At 44.3% G+C, this 27,665-nt stretch overlaps 1 protein-coding gene across 3 annotated transcripts in view; it reads left to right on the top strand.

Annotated features, from left to right (window-relative positions):
- LOC106586158 (kalirin) overlaps window positions 1-27,665 on the top strand; it is a 259,188-nt gene that overhangs the window by 90,866 nt on the left and 140,657 nt on the right. For all 3 annotated transcript variants that reach the window (XM_014173062.3, XM_014173061.3, XM_014173066.3), the window contains exons 2-6: window positions 8,236-8,310; window positions 12,739-12,853; window positions 20,562-20,754; window positions 21,395-21,907; window positions 25,778-25,900. In XM_014173062.3, coding sequence (XP_014028537.1) covers window positions 8,236-8,310; window positions 12,739-12,853; window positions 20,562-20,754; window positions 21,395-21,907; window positions 25,778-25,900 — 1,019 coding nt within the window. The remainder of the gene's footprint in view (window positions 1-8,235; window positions 8,311-12,738; window positions 12,854-20,561; window positions 20,755-21,394; window positions 21,908-25,777; window positions 25,901-27,665) is intronic.

Below are 27,665 nucleotides of genomic sequence, written 5' to 3'. Positions count from 1 at the left end.
TCGATGCGTTGCCATGGGAAACCATCGTCTCAGCCAATGAGAGGGTGTTTCTGGAGGAGGGCAGATGAAACAAAGCAGCAGTGCAGCTAGACGACAAGGAAACAATGAGCCTGTCTGGCTCTGCTCAGAGACATACGGACTGAGGGGCTGTGTTCCAAACGGCACCCTGTTCCCTATATAGTGCACTACCTTTAACCAGGGCCCATAGGGGATAGGGTGCCATTTGGGACAGATACACGGTCTGTGTGCCCCCCCCCCCCCCCCGTCCGTTGTTTCAGTTGTCAGGCTAACACTGTGTTTGGTGTAGTAGTTCACTGCCGTAGTCAATTAAAACATAATTTGTAGATTGTGGAGTTTTCGCAGTAAAGTGAACGGTGTGGAACAACCATTATTGGAGTTGCCAGTGCATGTCAATCTGTTGATTTGTTATTGTAATTCATGGGTGGATTTTAATCAGCTTCGTTTTTCAACACTGTACCTCTTAACACCTGGCCCCCTCAATAGCTAGACATATGGAATGCCTGATTCTCTAGGTTAGTTTAGTAGTCAGTGTACATGTACAGGTTTTGCCTAGATGGATCCAAATGGAATTCTTCTTGCTTTTGCAACATTTTTGCTATCTGCCTCCTTTGTACTGGCCTCAGTAAAAATGTTCCGATTAAAAGCATGTGCTTTGCCTTTATAATCAATGACAGAAAGTGAAAATTAAAACTTTGAGGAAATTCAAATGAAGCCAATTTGACAATGATTAAAAAGACAAATGTTAGTGACGATTGGCTCAAACTGATTAATGTGCCAAATTATATTAGCCTCAAAGAAGAGGACATTTGTAACCTTGATAGTCTGGACCTGGGTGTATTCACAAGTAACCAAACGGAATGAAACAGGCCGAAACAGGGAGGGACCTACCTGAATTTGTCAAATAAGAAACTCTCGTTTTTGTTGCAAAACATTTTGCTACAGTGTGCACTAATGAATACACCCATTATGTGTTTCTATGGCATCAGCTATAGATCAATGTTGTCTGTATGAAAACAATAATATGTTATTGTGTTTCGTAATGAGTGTTACAGGCCATCTATGCACAAACAAAATGGAGCTCTTATCTCAGCCCCTGAGCTCCTCCACTGTCTCAGCTTGGTAGAGTTGTAGTGTACAACCCAAATGGCACCCTATTCCCTACATAGTGCACTTCTTTTGAACAGGGCCCCACAGCCCTACATAGTCCACTACTTTTGATCAGAGCACTAATGGACCCTGGTGACAAGTGTTGCACTTTAACATGGAACAGGGTGCCATTTGGGACGCGCCCTTGGCCTGCGTGACCGATGAGCCATTAAAGGAGGTATGCTGCTGTTTTAAAGCTCTCATTGCCTCTCCTCCTGCAGTTATATTGGTGTGTGCTTAAGGTAAATGTAGCCTAATTACTCACAAAGGGAATTGAGAAAGTGGCTAAACTCATCCACTCTGCGGAGGTGCTTTGACATCATATATTCAAGTGAGCGAGTCATCATTGCTGTCCGTCTCTGAGGAAGGCACTTACTCCCCACAGTAAACTGAACATGCGTAGTTGTGGAGGAAAGGTTTTAGGTTTTAATGCAATCATTCATGGTGAAGGTCGTAAGCATAAAGAATGCCTTCAAAATGAATCAGAAACAGATTGGAGAGAAAGGGGGCCTCTCGAGTGGACACATGGTAACAGACAGTAACTATGTCTCATACGGAGAGGATGGGCACATTCCCTCCTCCCTCAAACTTTACACCCCCCCACCCCCCACCACTCTCTCTCTCTCTCCCATCCCCCTCTCTCTGTCATGAACTTGTCCTGATGTCCTGTTGGTCCCTCTGCTCCCCAGCTTTCAGGCCCAGGATTAGTGAGGTAACAGATAGCTCTCCTAATGATTTACTCCAAACTTCAAACGCAGACGGCTGATGTTTGTGACACTCCGATGACCGCTACCACATGTTTTGGTCCCGCTTTCCAGAAGTAGTGATGGTGGCGTCTTGCCATTAGAGGCGTCGTTATCGAGTAATGTCACTGCACACTTCTTTCTAAGACTTTAGAGCCGAAAGCAATAATAATTAAACTGCTTTATTTGACAATGTGTTTTACATCACTTTGAAGTATTTGCAGAAATGTTTTTCATGATTTGTTCCAATGGCACCCTATTCCCTACATAGTGCACTGCAAAGGTGTTGGCAATAGGGTACCATTTGGGACCCATTCCATACTCACTCTGGTGAAGATGTAGTGTGTCATGGACAGGTTGTACCTGTGGAGTGCACTTCCTCTGTCTTCACGGTGCACCACAGGTTAGGATGAAGAATGCCTCTGGTGTTTTTATGGTTATCCGGGTTAGAAGGTGAGGACAACAGGGAGAATCTGATAGCCAGAGCTGGGTCCTCCGTCCCTCCTCTCCTTCTCTCTCTGGATCCCAGGACAGAGAAGTATTTACAAGGCTCTGTGGGATTGGAGGGCTGCCTGCCTCCTCTGCCTGCCAGACTGCTTCACTCAACCGGGTTGGGCTATAGACAGGGGGAGGACAAGACAGGGTCCTCCACTAAGCTGAGAGGAATCAGCCTTTGTCAAGTTGAAACAAACGGGAAACTGTCCATCCTGCCTGGTGCTCCAGCCCTCAGCCATCTGACAGCCCATGTCAGGAACAGGCAGTAAGACGTCAGGTCAACTCCGTGGGAGCGGAGGCAAACAGATTCATCCTGTCTCCTTCTCAGCTTCCATCTCTGTACTGCTGAGATAGCACTCCGCGTGGTCTACTCTGGATACTCTGGAATGTTCTTTGGAATGTGTGGTCAGTAAATCATGTTCTGTGAAGAGGCTGTGTCTCATAGCCACAGCAGGCGATGGTGGACATGTGCGCTTTGTTTTCTGAATCCTGCCACTTTTGGACATGCGGGACTCTAGCGGAGAGGGTTTCATAACACACCAGACGGTCGACCAGCTGAACAAACTGAGAGTCCTGCAGGGAGAGGGAGAGAGAGAGAGAGAGAGAGAGAGAGAGAGAGAGAGAGAGAGAGAGAGAGAGAGAGAGAGAGAGAGAGAGAGAGAGAGAGATCAATGCTCAAACAATGTGGGGGACACGTCACCTTATCCAATATGAATCAATAGGAAACGATTTGGTATGACTCACTGCTGGGTGGGTTTCTTGGTCATTGATGTTGCACATGCCATGCTCTGATTGGCTGCTCTATACTAGGCAAACCGCCACATATTTTGGTTAGATTGTGCAGATATTGAGTTGGAATGTAGTGAGCTTTTTCCTGGCTGTTTTGCCTAGTGATCATTTGCTGGCCTTCATCCATTTTTGGTCGATTGTGATCTCACAGATAGTCGGTCCTTGAACCCATAGCTCTGTCTATGAATTTGAGATTGGTTACATTTCTCCAGCCACCATATCCCTCAGCTGTTTACCCCCAAAAAGTGATGGGCTGACCGCTTTGTTGTTGTTTTTAGGAGAGCCGAGAGTGTCACGTCGACTGAAAAATGAAAAAGTGTTACATAGACTGAAAAGTCTATGTAACACACTGTCATTGTTAGAATCTTAATATCACAAACAGAATTTGGGTTATAAGCAGTTTTAAGAGGTCATCCCCCCTCCACTCATTCACCGCCAGTCGTTCACTGGCAGTCAGCCTGGGCAGCTGAGGATGGCCCATTGAAACTACACCTAAACTATATCTAAACTAATTTCACATGTATAATAAATAGACTAAAGACTAGATGAAATTGATAATAGTCTGATGGGTGACAATATTATCAGTTGATAACTTGTATGCGAAGAATCTGATGAACAGCACAGCTTGGAATTGACACAGAGGCAGGGAAAGCGTCCTTCAGAGTCACAAGCATGTAAGACGTTTTGATGTCAATATTGTATCAGAAAGAGCCGCTTCTGCAGGTTTGTAAATCATTTATTCAACTCTTAAAAATGACCCCTTGAGCTCTATTTTAAAATCTAACTTCTGGACAGAATTACTGTGATTCCATGCACAACACTCAAAGCCCAGTAGTAATCTATTTCAACTTAAAATATGCCATTTCTGTTCTTCAGATCAAAGTATGAAAAATTGCTGTTGCTTCTACATTGATAAAGTTTGTTGATTAAGTTACTGGTCCCCTCCCCCATGTCAAACACTTGGATTCAGGAGGGATTTTCTGACAAAATCTATCATTTTTATACGCCAATAGTAACGCCTGATTCTCTTACCTTCATTTAAATAAGTATCACTTTGTAACCAACATGGCAGAATGCGTGTTCACACATTGGGTGTGGTTTACATAGCTAGGTAGCTAGTCTACTGGTACCAGAATTTGACTGCAGCATGTCAGAAAATATACTTTGAGGTTTCCCCTATTCATCTAAATAGACACGCTTTCATCTGTGTCTAGTGTTCGCTACTAACTGGCTAGCTAGGTCTTCATCCAGCATGGAACAAAAGTGGGGAAAGGGTTGCCCAAAACTCCAACACAGTTGTCATGTCACTAAATCAAGGCACATGCAACACAGAAGATTCACAATAACGTCTTGACATCAAATCAAATCAAATGTTATTGGTCACATACACATATTTAGCAGATGTTATTGTGGGTGTAGTGAAATATAGTGCTCAAAAAAATAAAGGGAACACTTAAACAACACATCCTAGATCTGAATGAAAGAAATAATCTTATGAAATACTTTTTTCTTTACATAGTTGAATGTGCTGACAACAAAATCATACAAAAATAATCAATGGAAATCCAATTTATCAACCCATGGAGGTCTGGATTTGGAGTCACACTCAAAATTAAAGTGGAAAACCACACTACAGGCTGATCCAACTTTGATGTAATGTCCTTAAAACAAGTAAAAATGAGGCTCAGTAGTGTGTGTGGCCTCCACGTGCCTGTATGACCTCCCTATAACGCCTGGGCATGCTCCTGATGAGGAGGGGGATGGTCTCCTGAGGGATCTCCTCCCAGACCTGGACTAAAGCATCCGCCAACTCCTGGACAGTCTGTGGCGCAACGTGGCATTGGTGGATGGAGCGAGACATGATGTCCCACATGTGCTCAATTGGATTCAGGTCTGGGGAACGGGCGGGCCAGTCCATAGCATCAATGCCTTCCTCTTACAGGAACTGCTGACACACTCCAGCCACATGAGGTCTAGCATTGTCTTGCATTAGGAGGAACCCAGGGTCAACCGCACCAGCATATGGTCTCACAAGGGGTCTGAGGATCTCATCTCGGTACCTAATGGCAGTCAGGCTACCTCTGGCGAGCACATGGAGGGCTGTGCGGCCCCCCAAAGAAATGCCACCCCACACCATGACTGACCCACCGCCAAACCGGTCATGCTGGAGGATGTTGCAGGCAGCAGAACGTTCTCCACGGCGTCTCCAGACTCTGTCACGTCTGTCACGTGCTCAGTGTGAACCTGCTTTCATCTGTGAAGAGCACAGGGCGCCAGTGGCGAATTTGCCAATCTTGGTGTTCTCTGGCAAATGCCAAACGTCCGGCACGGTGTTGGGCTGTAAGCACAACCCCCACCTGTGGACGTCGGGCCCTCATACTACCCTCATGGAGTCTGTTTCTGACCGTTTGAGCAGACACATGCATATTTGTGGCCTGCTGGAGGTCATTTTGCAGGGCTCTGGCAGTGCTTCTCCTGCTCCTCCTTGCACAAAGGCGGAGGTAGCGGTCCTGCTGCTGGGTTGTTGCCCTCCTACGGCCTCCTCCACGTCTCCTGATGTACTGGCCTGTCTCCTGGTAGCGCCTCCATGCTCTGGACACTACGCTGACAGACACAGCAAACCTTCTTGCCACAGCTCGCATTGATGTGCCATCCTGGATGAGCTGCACTACCTGAGCCACTTGTGTGGGTTGTAGACTCCATCTCATGCCACCACTAGAGTGAAAGCACCGCCAGCATTCAAAAGTGACCAAAACATCAGCCAGGAAGCATAGGAACTGAGAAGTGGTCTGTGGTCCCCACCTGCAGAACCACTCCTTTATTGGGGGTGTCTTGCTAATTGCCTATAATTTCCACCTGTTGTCTATTCCATTTGCACAACAGCATGTGAAATTTATTGTCAATCAGTGTTGCTTCCTAAGTGGACAGTTTGATTTCACAGAAGTGTGATTGACCTGGAGTTACATTGTGTTGTTTAAGTGTTCCCTTTATTTTTTTGAGCAGTGTACTTGTGTTCCTAGCTCCAACAGTGCAGTAGTATCTAACAAGAACACACACAAATCGCAAAGTAAAATAACAGAATTAAGAAATATATAAATATTAGATTGAGCAATGTCGAAGAGGCATTGACTAAAATACAGTAGAATAGAATACCGTATTTACATATGAGATGAGTGTATACATATGCGATGAGTATATACATATGAGATGAGTAGTCATGACCAGGGTGGGAAATGTACTTTTTGGTCCACTAGCCACTGTGGCAGGTAGATAAAAAAAATCTTTTTTACCAGCCAATTATTTGTATTTTTTATAATTCTAACAAAAATCACACAAAAAAAAACAGATAAGCATGCATTCTAATGTTTAAAAAACAAGAAATGTGTTCCTAGTAAGTAGTAATGGGGTACAGTATATTGGTTATATTGCTTAATTTCATTTCATTTTTGTGACCTGCATCTTTTAACCAATGTATGTTAAACTAAAGTATTTAGATCCAATAGTAAAAACAAATAAATAGTTTTACAACTGAACTTCAAGAATCAACAAAGTTCCTTCCCTACCACAAAACGCTGAGTGATACGACTTATTTATTATTATAGTTCAGGGCTCTACGCTAACATTTTTTACAATGAGTACATGATGTGCTACTAAGTAGAAATGTAGAAGCACACAAATACATCTAGGAGAACAATGACTAAAAGTTAGTGAATAAAAGTGTCTGGGAGTGATCCATGCTCAATCAAGCACAATCATTAGTTCAGACAAACTTCCTGTCGGCCCTTTAAGGGACAGACCGTTACCGTGGTAACTTTGGCACTGGCTTGTCTGTGATGAAAAAAATCTCAGACTGCGATGTCTTCCTAGCAGCAGACAGTTTCATCAAACTCAAATTAACCTTGAAAAACAACCTAATGTAGCATGTGAACAAAACGATGTAACAAGAAACACGAGGACAAATGTACACTTTAGTTGCCTTTCGAGATGAAGGATCATGGAGGAAAAATTATGTGAAGTAGTATTTTAGTGATTTCAAACATATGGGTTAAGGGTTAATGGATTTTAACACTTGAATTGTGGTGTTTTGGTGGTTTTTCATTTGTACACATGCTGTAGCCTACGGTTACATAAACTATTGAAAATACTATTGTGTTCTTTGAAATAAATTGTATTTCGTATTCTGTTACCTAAGACATTCATAAACATAACCAAATTATATATATATATTTTGCCATAGCGTATATGAAAAGTATTTATTAGAATGTTGACGTCCAAAAGACTAGCCTTACGCACTTGAATAAGATGTTGGTAGACATCAACTCGAACACACTGGGGGGTTCAGTTGTTTTCCATATCACGCTGTGGTGTAGTGTGGAGAACGCTCATCCAGCTCGTTGTGCTGCTGTTGCGTTGTGATCAATGTCCTTGCCTCGCCTCTCCCCCTGTGTTTTTGTGTGATCGAGAGAGGAAAGTGGCCAGGCACTGCTGTGAATACGAAGTCTGTATGCAGTGTGAAGTCAATGAGAGGGAAAGAGCAGTAGACACCAACGGTAATAGCTTTGTAATAGTCTTAAATGGTGCTCTGTGATTCGGGAAACATTCTCCTGAATGCAAATGATCCTATTTTCGATGCTCATATACCATGCAGGACTTTAACGACGATATTACAGGTATGTGACTACAGATGATGGAAAAGAAGCAGCTAGGCCTATAAATATAGCATAGAGTACTGTAACATACAATTCTGTTCCTTCACTTTTTTTTAAATCGGCATTTATCCCTGTTCCAACGACATGTCATTGGCTTAGAAAACGTTGTGAGAACTTTGTGAAGAAAAAGTTCTCAGGGTCTGGGAAAAACATTGAGAAGAAGTGCGAGCTTGTCTTTGTGTTATCTATCATCATCAGACTATAGTTATGTGTTCCTTTTATTTCAGGAATGTACATCACTTAGTGAGATTACAGAGATGAAAGCTGATTAGCTGAATCTTGTCCTGATTAGCTGAGTCTTGTCCTGATCTGACTCTCTTCCTCCTCTCCAGGGTCCTTCAGAAACGATGGGATTAAGGCATCTGATGTCCTGCCTGTGCTGAAAGAGAAAGTGGCCTTTGTGTCAGGTGAGTGTGTGCCCGTGTCCCCTATTCCCTAGCCCTGTCGGCCCTGTTCCAAAATAGTGCACTACTGGGTACTGTTTGGGTTGCAACAGTGATGCTTCAGTTTGACGAATCCACAATGGGAAATCACGAAGATGTTTTATTTTCTGGCCGGCACTGTTCATGGCAGACCAATGCTGAGGAAATTCCCATGACAAGTATGATTTAGTAGCACGTGACAAGCATGTAGACCTTTAACCATCAGCACAACAACAACTTTCACTTGCGAGGAAGAGAGTTTCTTTCTTATTGAACAAGTTCAGGTAGGTCCCTCTCCGTTTTGGTCGTTTTGCTTCTGTTTAGTTACTAGGGAATCCTTTTGTCTATTTGATCCAATGAATTAATATGAAGCAACAGCACAGGGTACATCAGGACATGTGATTGGCCATTAGTTCGGACAGGTCATAACTTCGCCAATTCCTTACGTATCATAGTGGCTGTTCAGAGACTGAAAGGGGAGATCACTCATTCTATGGAAGGGAAAGGGGATACCTAGTCAGTTGCACACAACTGAATGCAATCAAACAAAATGTTTCTTTCCACCTTTAACCCAACCCCTCTGAATCAAAGTGGTGCAGGGGGTTGTTGGGGGTTAACTGCCTTGCTCAAGGGCGGAACACCTTGCCAGCTCTGGGATTCGATCTAGCAACCTTTCTGTCACTGGCCCAACACTAACCACTAGGCTACCTGCCACCCCATGATATGCTGTTGTAGCAGAATACCTTACATTGAATCACAACCTCTACATGGAATGTTAGGTTTGGTTTCCAGTACTGTTGATGTAAGGCTGGGGACCCCTATGGGCTCTGGTCCAAAGTAGTGCACTGTATCGGGAATAGGGTACCATTTGGGACATACTGGATGTCAGCACAAGGACACATTATCACATTCCCCTCCCCTAGACCTTACTGTAGCTTAGATGATGATGTCACCCTGGTCATTTCTACTGTACAGAACATTCTCGTTAGAGTTCAATAGTACCGAGGCAGACCTGGGTTCAAATACTATTCAACATCTTTCAAATACTTTTAGTGTTTGCTTTAGCGTGGCTGCAGGGCCAGATGGGCGGGGTTTGCAATTCTATAAGTGTTCTATTGGCTCTATTGTGGCATGCAACCTCAATCAAGCACAGCAACATTTGAAATGATTTAAAATAGTGTTTAAACCCAGGTTTGGACAGTGGAGATAAACATTTCCATGACCTTAATGCTCATTAATACAATGCTGCTGGCCAGAATCCCTCTTAGTTCATTGCAGCCAGCCAGTGTGACTAAAACATGTTTTTTTTGCCTTTTGTTTCATCATTTTTGACTCATCTCTGAATGAACAGGGTAAACTGGTCAAATGCTGGTAAAGAAAGCTGATGGGGAACGGGAGCTGACTAGGACTCTGTTCTAAAAACAAGTTCAACGCCATGTATATAGAAAGAATCTCATTTAGTCTAATAAACTTAAGGCCATTGTTAACTCAAGGCATTCTTTGAGCTGTAGACAATAGATACAGATATTGGGGCGGCAGGTAGCCTAGTGCTTAGAGTGTTGGACTAGTAACCGAAAGGTTGCAAGATCGAATCCCTGAGCTGACAAGGTAAAAATATGTCGTTCTGTCCCTGAACAAGGCAGTTAACCCACTGTTCCCTGGTAGGCCGTCATTGAAAATAAGAATTTGTTCTTAACTGACTTGCCTGGTAAAATAAAATACAGTACCAGTCAAAAGTTTGGACACACCTACTCATTCAAGGGTTTATCTTTATTTTTACAATTTTCTACATTGTAGAATAATAGTGAAGTCATCAAAACTATGAAATAACATGAAATAAATAATCATGTAGTAACCAAAAAAGTGATAAACAAATCAAAATATGTTTTATATTTGAGATTCTTCAAAGTAGCCACCCTTTCCCTTGATGATGACCTATTTGACCAAGAAGGAGAGTGACGGAGTGCAGCATCAGATGACCTGGCCTCCACAATCACCCAACCTCAACCCAATTGAGATGGTTTGGGATGAGTTGGACCGCAGAGTGAAGGAAAAGCAGCCAACAAGTGCTCAGCATATGTGGGAACTCCTTCAAGACTGTTGCAAAAGCATTCCAGGTGAAGCTGGTTGAGAGAATGCCAAGAGTGTGCAAAACTGCCATCAAAACAAAGGGTGGCTACTTTGAAGAATCTAAAATCTAAAATATATTTAGATTTGTTTAACACTTTTTTGGTTACTACATGATTCCATATGTGTTATTTCATAGTTTTGAGGTCTTCACTATTATTCTACAATGTAGAAAAAAGAAAGAAAAACACTTCCCGTCCCGGGAAAGCAACTTCTCCCAAGGCTTATCCCTCATTTTTGGTAGCCCCTCGATGGCCACGGAGGCTCTGGTTAGCGGAGATCATTCTCCTGCTTTACGACGAGCTCTGCCAACTACCGTTACGCAGGGATCTTTTGACCCAAGCAAACAGAGATTTTCCACCCTCACCCAGAAACCATGGGCCTCTGGGCCTGGCCCGTGAGAGGATGAATCTGAATGCCACAGGCTTGTCACTCAGAGTCATTGAGACTACCCAGAGTGCAAGAGCCCCTTCCACACGCTCACTGTATGGAAACAAGTGGTGCGTTTTTGAGAAGTGGTGTGACCAAAAACAGATATTTTCTCACCAATGCTCTGTAAGCCAGATTTTATGCATATTACAGGACATTTTGGACAGAGGGAAGGTCGTTCTCCACTGTTAAGGTCTATTTAGAAGCTATGTCGGCCTGTCATATGGGCTTCGACAATAACACAGTAAGGAAACACCCTCTGTTATCTTGTCTTATGACAAGCCTTTAGTCCCATCTTGGGACCTGTCTATTGTTCTGGAGGCAGTTTCACTTCTGCGGGAAAGCGAGGAGATTAAATATCTCTCCTTTACTGATTGCTCTTACATCCGCAAAGCGAGTGAGTGAGCTGCACGCACCGCCAGTCCACCATTCGTGTCTACAGTTTGCCCTGGGGTTACCGAAGGTAACATTGTTACCCAACCCCGCCTTTATGCCTAAGGTCAGCAGCAATTACAAGAGTTCATGGCTTTCCACCCGTCGCCCTTCACTTATACAACAGAAGAGCGTCTCCACCGTTTATGTCCAGTGCATGCTTTGCACATCTACTTGGATAGAACGAAAGCATGGCGAAATAACTCTTCTTGCCTTGGGTGCCCCCCTGCAAGTGTGGGCTCCTCTTTCGTCAACGGCTCTCCCATTGGATAGGCTATTACAGTATATTGGCTTATAATAGCAAGGATTTCCAGCCCCCGTAGGGTCTGAGGGCTCATTCCACCAGAGGTATGGCTAACTCTTGGGCACTGTTCAAAGCCATCTCTTTGCAAGAGATTTTCAATGAGGCATGTTGGGCCACCCCTCATACATTAATGAGGTCTTACCGACTGGATGTCACTGCACCTTCCTCAGAGCCTCTGAGGGGTGATGCTGTTGGGACTACCCTGGCTTCGGAGAGCATGTCTGCGATACGGGAGTTGGCCATATCCCATAAGTGAGACATCTCACTCATATTCTCATATAACCGGGGTTATGCAAGTAACACTACATTTTTTTCTCCCGAAAATACATAGAGGTTCCCCCAGCAGCAGTAGAGTAATGTTGGCCTTATCTCTGTGACGAGGCTCAGTGTGTGATACAGATACAGATACAGATACACACACACACACACACACGCACACGCACACGCCAAGGGGGTGGACCTTGAGGATGAAAGACTGGTGGACGTTTGTCAGAGGGGGGAGGGGGAGGCACGGGGGAGCTCCGCCATCCGAGGGGGTTGGTTCTCCCAAAAAATGTCAACAAAGATCTGTCACCAACAAAATCCCACCTGGATAAGGCCCTAAAGGCCCATCCTCTGGGGCATTGTTGCTGCCTTGCCTCCCTGTCTCCCTTGCTGTTGCTATTCACAAAGTCCCATGAGCACCAGGGATGAACAAATGTACTTCACCCTCAATCTGGTCATGCAGCTCTCTACACATGGGATGCGTCCCAAATGACACCATATTCCCTATTATAGTGCACCTCTTTTGACCATGGGCTCTGGTCAAAAGTAGTACAAGAATTAGGGTGCCATTTGGGATAAAGACCTAGTAAAATAAGAGACATGAAGATAGACCCTTTCTACTCTCATTATGTTGTATACCATGTCTTACTGTAATTGATGTACACGGGCACTTTGAGAGAATACTGAGAATCACAGCATGAAGCTTCAGTACCCTATGGGCCCTGGTCAAAGTAGTGCACTATATAGGGAATAGGGTGCCATTTGGAGCAGAACACTGACGTGCACTTAAAGCTCTATCTATTTCTGACGTAGGGCTCTCAAAAATCAGGAGATTTCTACTGTCTGTGTTCCTACAGGAGGACGCGATAAGAGAGGTGGCCCCATACTGACCTTCCCTGCCAGAAGCAACCACGACAGAATAAAACACGAGGAGCTGCGGCAGCTGGTGACGTACCTCTCCACTGTGCCCAGGTAAGAACAGTGGAGAGGTATCTGATTTATGATCCGTTTTTTTTTTTGCTTTTTAGATCACATTGAATAAGATTAAAGCAGCGTAGCATTTTTCAATCTTGTCCTGGTGTCAACTCTGCAGACTGGTCACTAGCTGGCACAGCCACAAAGTCATAAAATCTGATTTTAAACCTATCCCTATCCCTAACCTTAACCCTAACCTAACCACACTGCTAACCCTAACTTTAAATTAAGACCAAAAAAAGCACATTCTTACAATATAGCCCATTTTGACTTTGCGGCTGGCATATCTAAAGGGGAATCACATAGTTTTGCCTCCAGGACAAGACTTATGACAATACACGTCAACCTGCAAGATTACATGGACAGATGGGACCTGATCCTAGGTCAGCACTCCTACTCTGAGATGCTTGACACATACGGTCCCTGGACTCATTTCTTAATCATACTAATGTAAACATGACATAATGTATGGGGCTAGCAGGAGAAACATGCCGTCGCCATGTATGTTGACACACGGCATACACATTAGAGCGTACTTCAACACGGTCCATTCTGTTTTGTTGTCATAAGGAGATCATCCATGTCGTGGTGTACGGTGCGTTCCGGAAAGTATTCAGACCCCTTTGACCTTTTCCACATTTTGTTATGTTACAGCCTTATTCTAAAATGGATAAACAATTGTCATTCTTCTCATCAATCTACAGAAAATACCCCATAATGACAAAGCAAAAACAGGTTTAGACATTTTTGCAAATGTATAAATAAAAATAAAATAAAAATTGAAATTTCTCATTTACATAAGTATTCAGACCCTTTACTCAGTACTTTGTTGAGGCACCTTTGGCAGCGATTACAGCCTCGATTTTTCTTGGGTACGACCCTACAAACTCGGCACATCTGTATTTCGGTAGTTTCTCCCATTCTTCTCTTCATGTCCTCTCAAGCTCTGTCAGGTTGGATGGGGATTGTCGCTGCACAGCTATTTTCAGGTCTCCAGAGATGTTCGATCGGGTTCAAGTCCAGGCTCTGGCTGGGCCACTCAAGGACATTCAGAGACTTGTCCCGAAGCCACTCCTGCATTTCTTTGGCTATGTGCTTATGGTCGTTGTCCTGTTGGAAGGTGAACCTTCGCCCCAGTCTGAGGTCCTGAGCGCTCTGGAGCAGGTTTTTATCAAGGATCTCTTTGCACTTTGCGCCGTTCATCTTTCCCTTGATCCTGACTAGTCTTTCAGTCCCTGCTGCTGAAAAACATCCCCACATCATGATGCTGCCACCAGCGTGCATCACCGTAGGGATGGTGCCATGTTTCCTCCAGATGTGGCGCTTGGCATTCAGGCCAAAGAGTTCAATCTTGGTTTCATCAGACCAGAGAATCTTGTTTCTCATGGTCTGAGAGTCCTTTAGGTGCCTTTTGGCAAACTCGTGTGCCTTTTCTACTGAGGAGTGGCTTCCGTCTGGCCACTTTACCATAAAGGCCTGATTGGTGGAGGGCTGCAGAGATGGTTGTCCTTCTGGACGGTTCACCCATCTCCACAGAGAGACTCTGGAGCTCTGTCAGAGTGACCATCAGGTTCTTGGTCACCTCTCTGACCAAGGCCCTTCTCCCCCAATTGCTCAGTTTGCCAGGCGAGCCAGCTCTAGGAAGAGTCTTGGTGGTTCCAAACTTCTTCCATTTAAGAATGATGGAGGCCACTGTGTTCTTGGGGACCTTCAGTGATGCAGACTTTTTTTATACCCTTCCCCAGATCTGTGCCTCGACACAATCCTGTCTCAAAGCTCTACGGACAATTCCTTCGACCTCATGGCTTGGTTTTTGCTCTGACATGCACTGTCAACTGTGGGACCTTATATAGACAAGTGTGTGCCTTTCCGAATCATGACCAATCAATTTAATTTACCACAGGTGGACTCCAATCAAGTTGTAGAACATCTCAAGGATGATCAATGGAAACAGGATGCACCTGAGCTCAATTTTGAATCTCATAGCAAAGAGTCTGAATATTTATGCAAATAAGGTGTTTGCAAAAATGTCTAAAAAACTGTTTTTGCTTTGTCATTATGGGGTATTGTGTGTAGATTGATGAGGGGAACTAAAAAAAATCTATTTTAGAATACGGCTGTAATGTAACAAAATGTGGAAAAAGTCAAGGGTTCTAAATACCTTCCAAATGCACTATATATCATGAAATGTAGACATTATTTGAATGAATATTCTTAGATGTGTGTCGAGCCAAGTGTTCCTTTTGTGATTGTAATTCTAATAGGACAAATGTGAAAATGCTCCCACAGAAGGATGTATGTAATTTGTATCTATAATTTCCATACATCTTTCTGTGGGAGCATTTTAAAAATTTTCTCGACACAGAATTTACAATCACAAAAGGAACACTTGGCACGACACACAAAATCTAAGAATATTGTAGACATTTCTAATTCTCATAGGAAAAATTTGAAAATGCTCCCACAGAAAGATGAATGGGAATTATAGATACAATTTTCATACACTATATATACAAAGTATGTAGTATAGTGTATTTGACTATTTCAGCCACACCCGTTGCTGACAGGTGTAGAAAATCGAGCACACAGCCATGCAATCTCCATAGACAAACACTGGTAGTAGAATGGCCTTACTGAAGAGCTCAGTGACTTTCAAAGTGGCACCGTCATGCCACCTTTCCAATAAGTCAGTTTGTCAGATTTCTGCCCTGCTAGAGCTGCCCCGGTCAAATGTAAGTGCTGTTGTGATGTTGTGAAGTGGAAACGTCTAGGAGCAACAACGGCTCAGCCGCTAAGTTCTAGGCCACACAAGCTCATAGAACGGGACCGCCGAGTGCTGAAGCACGTAGTGCGTAGAAATCATCTGTCCTCGGTTGCAACACTCACTACCGAGTTCCAAATTGATTCTGGAAGCAACGTCAGCACAAGAACTATTCATTGGGAACTTCATGAAAGGGTCCGGCGGGGCCCCGTCTTAGATCACCATGCGTCGGCTGGAGTGGTGTAAAGTTCGCCGCATTGGACTCTGGAGCAGTGGGAACGTGTTCTCTGGAGTGATGAATCACGCTTTACCATCTGGCAGTCCGACGGACAAATCTGGGTTTGGCGGATGCCAGGAGAACGCTACCTACCCCCAATGCATAGGGCCAACTGTAAAGTTTGGTGGAGGAGGAATAATGGTCTGGGGCTGTTTTTCATGGTTTGGGCTAGGCCCCTTAGTTCCAGTGAAGGGACATTTTAATGCTACAGCATACAATGACATCCTATACGATTCTGTGCGTCCAACTTTGTGGCAACAGTTTGGGGAAGACCCTTTCCTGTTATGTGCTTATGGTCGTTGTCCTGTTGGAAGGTGAACCTTCGCCCCAGTCTGAGGTCCTGAGCGCTCTGGAGCAGGTTTTTATCAAGGATCTCTTTGCACTTTGCGCCGTTCATCTTTCCCTTGATCCTGACTAGTCTTTCAGTCCCTGCCACTGGAAAACATCCCCACAGCACGATGCTGCCACCACCATGCTTCACCGTAGGGATGGTGCCAGGTTTCCTCCAGACGTGATGCTTGGCATTCAGGCCAAAGAGTTCAGTCTTGGTTTCATCAGACCAGAGAATCTTGTTTAGGTGCCTTTTGGCAAACTCCAAGCAGGCTGTCATATGCCTTTTACTGAGGAGCAGCTTCCGTCTGGCCACTCTACAATAAAGGCCTGCTTGGTGGAGTGCTGCAGAGATGTTTTGGTACCCTTCCCCAGATCTGTGCCTCAACACAATCCTGTCTCGGCGCTCTACGGACAAATCCTTCAACCTCATGGCTTGGTTTTTGCTCTGACATGCACTATCAAATATGGGACCTTATATAGACAGGTGTGTGCCTTTCCAAATCATGTCCAATCAATTGAATTTACCACAGGTGGACTCCAATCAAGTTGTAGATACATCTCAAGGCTGATCAATGGAAACAGGATGCACCTGAGCTCAATTTCAAGTCTCATAACATATTGCAAAAATGTCTAAAAACCTGTTTTCGCTTTGTCATTAATTATTGTGTGTAGACTGATGAGGAAAAACATCTATTTAATACACTTTAGAATAAGGCTGTAACGTAACAAAATGTGGAAAAGTCAAGGCGTCGGAATACTTTACGAATGCACCAATTTGTTTCACTAGCTTGGTCTTATATCTATCAGAGCCCGGGCCATGGTTACAAATATGCTGAAAATGTTCACACTCAGTTCGTGGCATCGTGTGTGTGTGTGTGTTTTTCCCTGTGTAATCTAAACACATATATATCCTCCGGCCGATCCTTGTGGCCATGCTGTTAACTGCAGCTGAAAATGTTTGTGCGTGTGTGTGCCTGGTGTGTGTGCCTGTGCGTGTGTATGCATACGTGTGTGCGCAAGTGTGTATGGTGTGTGCGCGCACGTGTGTGTGTGTGTGTGTGTGTGTGTGTGTGTGTGTGTGTGTGTGTGTGTGTGTGTGTGTGTGTGTGTGTGTGTGTGTGTGTGTGTGTGTGTTTCGGGTGCTGTCAGCCAGGCGGAGTGACGGGGCTGCACTGAGTGCGTTCAGCCATTGATCAGGCCTGGCAGTGGCCCTATGAAGTCAGCTTCAAAGCCTCTCTGTGTGACCTGCTTAATGAGAGTTTAAACAGCCAGCCCAGCCCAGCCAGGGAGAGTCCCCCTAACTCCCCTCCAACTGACCCACCACCATTACCAACACATGTCGAGAATGGAAAAGGATAAGGTAATTACAGAGCAGAGAGAAGGAAGCGGGGCGTGGCCACATGACGTACTTCTAGAGCCGTGCTGTCAACCGTTGAGCAATGAGAGCCTCTCTCCAGACTCAAAGCGAGAAAACTCTTTTGTGGTTTTCTGTTTCTCTCTCTCGAGTAGCTTTACGTCTTTCTCGGTCTCTCTTTTCACTGGAGTGGCTGAATAAATTCACGCAGATGTTTCGGTGGCAACCTTTGTCGGTGTGTGCTTTCTTTAAAGACGCTGAAAATGGTTTCATAATGAGTTGTGACTGTGACCGTCAGGAATTATATTAAGAACTGTGTTAATACCTCCATATTTCAAGCAGACCACCATAGTCCCTGTGACCAAGAAAGCGAAGGTAACCTGCCTAAATGACTACCTCCCGTAGCACTCACACGGGACCCAAACCGGCTGCGCGCGTGCGCCATCGTGCATAAATGTATTTTGTCCCCCCACACCAAACGCGATCACGACACGCAGGTTAAAATATCAAAACAAACTCTGAACCAATTACATTAATATGGGGACAGGTCGAAAAGCATTAAACATTTATGGCAATGTAGCTAGCTAACTTGCACTTGCTAGCTAATTTGTCCTTTAGCTAGCTTGCTGTTGCTAACTAATTTGTCCTGGGATATAAACATTGAGTTGTTATTTTAGCTGAAATGCACAAGGTCCTCTACTCCAACAATTAATCCACACATAAAACGGTCAACCGAATCGTTTCTAGTCATCTCTCCTCCTTCTAGGCTATTTTTTCTCTGGACTTTATATTGCGATTGGCAACTTTCATAAATTAGGTCCATTACCGCCACTGACCTCATTCATCTTTCAGTCACCCACGTGGGTATAACCAATGAGGAGATGGCACGTGGGTACCTGCTTCTATAAACCAATGAGGAGATGGGAGAGGCAGGATTTGCAGCGCGATCTGCGTCACAAATAGAACTGACTTCTATTTTAGCGCTTGGCAATGCAGATGCTCGTTCGCGCGCGCGAGCACTGTGGGTGCAATATTTGAATAATATAGATTTCTAAATGTATTTTGCAACGCGCGGGCGGTGTAGTCAGCCTGTTACAAGTAGTCCGTCATTGTAAATAATAATTTGTTCTTAACTGACTTGCCTAGTTAAATAAAATAAAATGAAGGGCTTGTAAGTAAGCATTTCACAGTAAGGTCTACACCCGTTGTATTTGACGCATCTGACAAATAAAATGTGATTTGATACTGTAGCTCCAGCTCACAGTATCCCAGTGGCTGTTGCTTCCTTTCCCTTTTCTGTCAATGCTATTGATCCATCCCACCAGTACCCCCATCCACCCAACCTATCCCCCACTCCCCAACCTCTACCCCAGCCATTTATTGGAATTCCCTCTCTGCGTCCAGGAAATGTTAATTCTCTCTATTTATAATTATTGGATATGTGTTTGCAGTGATAGCTACTGTGGTATTTCAGCAACAGTCTCCGTTTGTTTTGAGCTCATTGGAATTAGCTGAGCTTGCATGGGTGAGGGAAACCACAGACTGAGACAACGATGTCATAAGCACTTCAACATGTTCCCTCAATTGAAAGTGAACGAGCAAGTCCACGTCTCTATGTCCCAAATGGGACCCTATTTCCTATATAGTCCACTACGTTTGACCAGGGCCCATTGTGCTCTATAAAGGGAATAGGGTTCCATTTAGGACCCATACAAGTCGATAAATGCTGCTGTTCATTGACAATCAGTGTGGCAAAGCCAAAGGTCATGGGCTACATATCCATTGACATTTCAGCCTACAGTACCTGGAAATTAAAGTAGTGTTTTCACATAGCACCTCATCTACTCAATACAAAGGAGAAATGAATCTAACCAGTATCACTTCTCTTTTCTACTAGTAGGATGTGTATGACTGTGTCAAGGCTGTTTTCCTGTTGTCCTTGGCCCATTGAGAAGAGAAAATGGCAGGAAACAAGGGGGCCTAATAGACTGCTGTTGGTACAAATGCATTGTTTGCGTCTCAATTGGCACCCTATTCCCTATGTAGTGCACTACTTTTCACCAGAGTCCTATGGGCCCTGGTCAAAAGTAGTGCACTACATAGGGAATAGGGAGCCAATTGGGATGCAGACATTGTCTCCTGTGTGTCCCCAGTCTTCCAGCACAAAGCGATGCGGAGGATCATATTAATTGCAGAAGTAGGGGAGGCTGGAGGAGGAGGGCATGTGGCGGGCCAAAGCAATTAGAGGTTATTTTTATCTTCTTCCAATCGCGTTGGAGTGCTTTCGGAGCATCAGGCCTAAGAATAGAGCGTTAATAGCATTACAGCCTCATAACCTGTTAGAAAAGTGGGGCCCTCCATTTTGCGGGGTTGAAATTGAAACAAGACTCAACAAATAAGCATTACATCTAAAGAGGACATGCCCAGGAAGAGAGAATAGGTTTGTGTGTGATATGCTATTGTTTGTATGATAATCTAAAACGACAGAGCTTAATGTCGATGACAGGCTTGTCAGAAAGTAGAATCGCGGGAGGGATCGTACCACACTGAAGGTAGAAGCAGTGCGTTAGCTGAAAACAAGTCCAATTGAACAGCGCTTGTCATTTAGTTACAGCAGTTAAACAGTTCAAGTGGTGTAATGGCTGTAGCACCGTGCCTGGCTGAAAGTCCAGGGGAGTATAAATTGACAGAGGGATATTAAGTAGGGAGTGTTGGATGGTGGTGTTGGATGGCGTGACGTCGCCCGCCCCAGCTCGACCCAAGCTCCGTGGGAGTGGATGTGATATACAGGGAATGCTGGGTACTAGGGGTTGGTTATCTCTCTCTCTTTTTTTCTCTCTCTTTCTCTCGCTCTTTTCCTGTCTCTTTTTCACTCACCCCCCCCCCATTCTCTCTTTCTCGCCCCTCCTCTCTCCGTTTCTCTCTCACTATCCCTCTCTCCTCTCTCTGGAATGGTCCTTTCGTCTCCTCTATCTCCCAGTGAGGATGTGTGCAAGCGAGGCTTCACGGTCATCATTGATATGCGCGGCTCCAAGTGGGACCTGATCAAGCCTCTACTGAAGACCCTGCAGGAAGCCTTCCCCGCCGAGATCTGCGTGGCGCTGATCATCAAACCCGACAACTTCTGGCAGAAGCAGAAGACCAACTTTGGCAGTGCCAAGTTCACATTTGAGGTAAGCCTCTCGCTCAGCATCGCTCGGCATGGGCGCAAACATAACCTTGTTTTGGTTGGAATGTCTACCTACTGCCCTGGACTATTTTATGTTTCATCAGTACAGACGTTTTCTCTAGTCAGCATGCCTGTTTTGATTATTTCCCATAGACGAGCCGTTTTGAGGTTGCATTTCAGCCAGAGTTGAATAGCACATTATTTTAAAGTCTAATCAATCCCAGGACTATCAGCGATACTCAACAACAGTTGCTAATTTTAACCTCTCTAAAGCCGGACAGGAAGCACAGAGCTGTGTTTTCAGAGGGACTGGTGAGAAATGATTATTTCCTCCCCACGATTTCCCCATTTTCTCTGCCTGTAGTGCTGTGACAGAGGTCAGCCATTAGTAGTATGCTAGGTAGTGTGAGGTTATGTTTACACCCCTCGGCCCTCCCCTCTCTCATTCCTTACCTCCACAGTGAACATGTAGTGCTAATAAGAAACAGAACGGCTTTGTTCCAATTGTCACCCTATTCCCTACATAGAGCCTGGGCCTTGTTCGCTATATAAGGAATAGAGTACTATTTTGGACGCGTCCAATGAAGCTTGTATCCGGTTTGGGGTAACATAACGAGAGCCTCTTGATTGTGTGCTGTTGACAGACTAGCATGGTGTCAGTGGAGGGGCTGACTAAGTTGGTGGACCCGTCCCAGCTGACAGACGACTTTGAGGGCTCTCTGGAGTACAACCACGAGGAGTGGATGGATCTGCGCGTGGCCCTGGAGGAGTTCATGGGCTCTGCCGTTCACCTCCTCTCCCGCCTGGAGGACCTCCAGGAGCTGCTGGCCAAGAAGGAGTTCCCGGTGGACGTGGAGGGCTCCCGGTGCCTCATCGACGAGCACACGCAGCTCAAGAAGAAGGTGATGAAGGCTCCCGTGGAGGAGCTGGACAGGGAGGGCCAGAGGCTGCTTCAGTGTATCCGGTCCAGTGACGGGTTCTCTGGGAGGAACTGCATCTCGGGCAGCGCTGACTTCCAGAGCGTGGTGCCTAAGATCGCCAGCCTGCTGGACAAGCTGCACTCGACCAGACAGCACCTGCACCAGATATGGCACGTCCGCAAGCTCAAACTGGACCAGTGTTTCCAGCTTCGCCTCTTTGAGCAGGATGCAGAGAAGGTGAGTAACCAAAGCCCAGAGGGGCCAGAAACAACAATCACAATAACAACTGTTAAGCTGAGTTGATCTGTATATATGTGTATTTATTATGCCAAGGCAGCCAATACTCTTCCTGGGGTCCAGCGAAATTAAGGCAGTTATACCATTTTAAAAACATTACAATACATTCACAGATTTCACAACACACTGTGTGTCCTCAGGCCCCTACTCCACCACTATCACGTATCTACGATACCCAACGTGTGTACATGTTATCGTGTGTGTGTGTGTGTGTGTGTGTGTGTGTGTGTGTGTGTGTGTGTGTGTGTGTGTGTGTGTGTGTGTGTGTGTGTGTGAGAATTGAATAGAATATCTTCATTGTTCATAAATGGAAATTTGGCATTGTTAAAAACAATAAAAGAAACAGATCAGACAACATGATAGTAGTCACGTCTGCAAAACAGAATAAAAATAATAAACCCGCATCACGTTAAAGACACTTTGTTGATTTGACCTTGCAGGGCGTTTTAGTAAGACCAAACTTATTGCCACACATGTGCCTTGTGTATAGTAAGGCAGGCAAACGCTGACAAAGAATTTATATTAAAAGGGTTGCAAACTGATTGAGAGGTTTTGGCATATAAATATCCCGGAGTCTTGTCTTCAAATATTTATCCTTGAGGCGCATCGTGAATGTCCTCAGTACGGGAACCAATAACAAACTTTGGGCTCGATGTGATGTGAGGCCTAGGCTGCGCCCCAAATGGCACCCGGTCCCCTATATAGTGTACTATTTTTGACATCAAAAGTAGTGCACTATGTCGGGAATAGGGTGCCATTTTAGACGTAGCATTTCTCTGTTTATATGGAGGGCCTAAATACATAGAAAACTCTTCCATTTGTTTGTATTTATTTGAAACACATATTAAATGGGATATAATATGCTTTTATAAGTATATGTGCTTTTATAATATATTATGAAAGCAGAATGGCTCAGTACATCATTCCCTGGGATGGTATTTGGGGGAATAAACATGTATTTTGCCCACTTTTCCAAGTCATGAGATTTTTCTAAGTGGGTATTAGAGATGACAAAATACGTTATTCTCATCTACGCACTCATCTCCCTTGACAATGTCAATAACCCAAAGGTACATGTAATAATTACATGTCATTATTTTTTGGTCTCTGAAAAGCTTCCAGGCTTTTAAAGGAAAACCTCATATACCCCAAATACCCCAAAACTCATTAGGAATGTCACAACATCAACTTTAATGTACGGTCAGCACATGACCTCATGTTAAGACCTATACAACTCTGGCAAGGTGGGAGACACAGGTGGGCCTCTAAGAAAAAGTGATAGTATTTTGATGACGATGATGATATCATATGATTCTAAACAATATTTTACATTCCCAAGTCATTTCCTGCTTCGTCAAGGCAACCGGACAAATAAACTAAAGTAGAACTGCCACACAGCTAGTGTTTACAGAGAGGAAGAAAAATTATTATTATTCCCATATAACTGCAATATTCTCTCCAATCCCTCAAGCCAACACTCCCTCCAATAAACCCTACAATGACGAAGATGCCTTAATTTGGATAAGTGCAGTCAGTCCCTTCCCTAATGATCGTGGAGACCCATGGGGCCTCTGATTAGTACAGGCCCAGATAATGATTAATTTCCCTGGGGACAATGCCAATCAAGGCATGGCACACGAACAGTGTATGTCCCTCCATGTGTCCTCTCCAATTGGTGATTTACTAACAACGTGTTATACAACGCAGTCTAATCAGAACCATGATAGATTCAGCAATTCACGTACTGGTCATTTTGTAAACTCAGATTCCCATTGGGCTATTTTGATTCTGGTCCGACCAAGCACTTGGACAGTCGTAGTAGAATTCGTGGTTGCATGCCGGTAACGTTAGTATTCGGAGCAGAGATTCAAAAGGCGAAACACATTGTTTTACGCGACACCTTTGAAGCTCGAACATAATAAGGCTATTCTTTTTTTTTTGTACACTGCTGGTGAAATGAACGTGTCCGTGTGTAACCCCTGTAAAGACAGTTCATATCTGTGTGGATTAGGACCAAAGGGAACAGTAACAGACAGAAGGCCTCATTTCACTGAGGGGAGGGAGGGAGGGAAGGGAGGGAGGGAAGGAGGGGAGGATGGACGCAGGTGTTTATTGTTCCTCCTCCTCCGTAATGACCTCGTGATCTCTGTGGCTGCGTCCCGAATGGCGCCCTATAATTCTTTTGTACACTACCTTTGTATGCACTCTATATAGGCAATAGCCATTTTAAACGCAGACAAAAGGAACAATTACTGGCCGCCGTCGGCTCCACGTCGTCGTCTTCCCCTGCTACCGTGCACCGGTGACCATCCAAAACATTGATTTTTTTTTTCTCACAAAAAGGCTCAAATGGATTTTAGTGAGGAGAGTTGTAGGTTATGCTCTGTAGAGAAAATAATATCTGTCGTACCATCAATTGGTTTCTTTCAAGGAATGTGGCATTTTTCCAGAGTACATTTTTTGCTTTATGATGTTGGTCATTTAAGGATAATGATTTGTAAATGATAAATGCCCGTCATCGCTCTTTTTTCCCAACTAGCTCTCCTCTATTCATCATCTTCAAGTGAATATGATAGGGAGTCATTCATCAGCATTATCAACTTACTGCTCTGAGTCAGAATTTGTACCCCCCCTCCCCCCCAAAGAAAACGGTCATTGAGCTAATTAATTCTTTAGCCAGCTTCTCTTCATTTGATTTGTAAGATATTAGATTAAGCTGTCAAGATGTGATTTAATAAGCATGACAAGTAGGAGAATTTACAAGTTAGTTGTCAATCATATGGTCTTTCAAGTCTTTTGACGATAAAATCGATTTCATCAAACCCTAGTTTGAGGGAAAGAAATATGCATCAAACCAAAAGATATGGAGGAGCACTATTTCCAAGGCATTTTTCAGCTTTTCCCATTCTATTTGTAAAAAATATTTCTCATTGAATAAATAGAATACATTTAACTGCAATTTCATTGTTGTTTCATACGATAATAATGAATATAGCATTATTTATCAAACAGCTTCTGAAACAGAGAAAATGGAAACGCCACCGCTGTAATCTGTTACATCAGTACGAACACATCGGACAACTAATTCCCTTTATAAGGACTTCCATCGGAAGGCAGCGGCGAGAGGTCACACCAGCGTCAATGTTTAATTAACAGCTCGATCAAACCGGATTAAATAGGTTTGTTCTAATGTCGCAGGCTCTTCAGAGCGGAGATGTAAAGCTGCTGGCCTAGAGAGTTGTTCCTGTGTCACCCAATAATCACGCTTGTCACGCCACCGTCATTTTATATTGTATTATATAGTCAAGCATGCTGTCCAGGATTTTAAAGAGAGATGACTGCATTTGATTCAATCTGATCAATAGTGTATTATTAATGCGAAGGAGAGGACTATAGTATCATGTAATGAATAGAATGTTTCTCGGCTGTGGCTTAGGGTGGTCTAGTGGTCTAGACCGCTGCCTCTGGAACACATATATACTGCTGAAGCATGGGTTCAAGTACAGCCCTCTGCTATTTTCTATATCTTTCCTCTTAATCCAGTCCACAAAAAAATAAAAAATAATGTATCTGCTGTCCTAAACTATCAATGGGAATGTCTAATATATATATATATATATATATAAGTATGTGCCATTTATATGTGTGCTTTCATTTTTGTATGGGTGGCCCCCAGCAGGAATTGAAACCGCAATGCTGGTGTTGCAAGCTCCATGCTGGGCCACACAGGACCAACTGGGCCACACAGGACTAGTAACCCAACCAGTAACGTAACCAATCTCATGCATTTGATCTGTGTTCCCACCATAGATGTTTGACTGGATCAGTCACAATAAGGAAGTGTTCCTGCAGAGCCACACAGAGATCGGCGTCAGCTACCAGCACGCCGTGGACCTCCAGACGCAGCACAATCACTTTGCCATGAATTCTATGGTATGTGAGGACTGTCAATGATATGTGAGGACGGTCAGTGGTATGTGAGGATTGTCAGTGATATGTGAGGACTGTCAGTGATATGTGAGGACTGTCAGTGATATGTGAGGACTGTCAGTGGTATGTGAGGACGGTCAATGGTATGTGAGGACTGTCAGTGATATGTGAGGACGGTCAGTGGTATGTGAGGACTGTCAGTGGTGTGTGAGGACTGTCAGTGGTGTGAGAACTGTCAGTGGTGTGTGAGGACTGTTTGTGGTGTGTGAGGACTGTCTGTGGTGTGTGAGGACTGTTTGTTGTGTGTGGTGTGTGAGGACTGTCTGTGGTGTGTGAGGACTGTCTGTGGTGTGTGAGGACTATATGGTGCTTGGGGATGAAGTGGTTTGTGGGTACTATGTGGTATATGAGGACTGTCTATGGTGTGTGATTGTGGTGTGTGTGACCTACATAATATATGACTATATGGTGTGTGAGGACTGTCTGTGGTTTGTGAGGACTATATGGTTGCTTTCTGTGGTGCATGGGGACAGGGGATCTAATAATATGGATGATGTCAATGGTCCTTGAGTCATGCCTCAGTGATTTCACTTTGTATGAGTAAGAGTTGAATTATTGAAAGGCATGTTCTAGGATGGGGTCAAAAGGCCTTTCAATTACTGGATTAGTATTTATATGAGGGTTGTTAAAAGAAAAACGTACTCCCCCATTTGACAGCTATCATTGATATAGTACAGGCCACTGGCGGTGGAGAGCAGAATTGAGTTTTAAATATAAACACACATACTCTGATTATTATCGCTCTGCTGTAACAGCAGGGTACTTCCTCAGTGTTGATTTTATTTCCTCTGGTTAGCCTCACCAGTAACACTGCCATTAAAATAACTGTTAGGGTTAAGTCCCAAATGACACCCTATTCCCTATATAGTGCGCTACTTTTGATCGGTCCCTTTACTGCTAGTTACATATGTACAAATCTACCTCAGTTACCTCGTAAACCTGCACATCGACTCTACCGGTAACCCGTGTCTGTAGTTATCGTTGTGTGTTTTACTTTTCGATTATTTCCCCATCTTCTTCCTCTCTGCATTGTGGGAAGGTCCCGTAAGTAAGCATCTCACTGTTAGTCCACACCTGTTGTTTACGAAGCGTGTGACGAATAACGGTTTGATTTGATTTGGTTGATTTGATTTGAGCCCTATGGGCCTAAATAGGGAATAGGGTGCCTATTGGGATACACCTTACAGTAGGCAATGACCTCTACTGTAGTTTTGCTCTGGAGACATGCCTGATACTATTTGGATGAGAAATCAAGCTATTTATATACCGAGACACAAACCAAGAGTCTCACACGGCATGCGCACACATGCACATTTCAATGGCATAATAACGCTGGGCCGTATGGTGAGATCCTCTGCCATCTCCTCCAGTAATCATTGGAGAGAATCATCTGTCCCCAAATCCCCAGCTCTGTGTGTATTCGGGAGCAGGCCTGTTGAGTTATTCGTGTTTGGCACCGATGTGCAGACACACATACAGGCACACAGGAGGCCCTTCACAGCAGCATGTGTGTCTTTGTGTGTGGCTGTGTGTGCTCCCTCCTCTCCAGTCCTCACAGCCTGCTGTGTCTCCATCGACCTGCTGCTGGGCTGGGCTGGGCAGGGCTGCACACAGCAGTCATCAGAGGGGGTAAACAGACACAGGCACAGAACAGAACCACACTGGCCAAAAACCACTCACACACAGAGGCATTTCTGCTCTCACTGAA

Source organism: Salmo salar, chromosome 25, assembly GCF_965601325.2.
Source record: "Salmo salar chromosome 25, fSalSal1, whole genome shotgun sequence".
NCBI classification, from domain to species: domain Eukaryota; kingdom Metazoa; phylum Chordata; class Actinopteri; order Salmoniformes; family Salmonidae; genus Salmo; species Salmo salar.
Note: the sequence above shows the minus strand (reverse complement) of the source record. Positions and strands in the feature narration are given on the sequence as shown.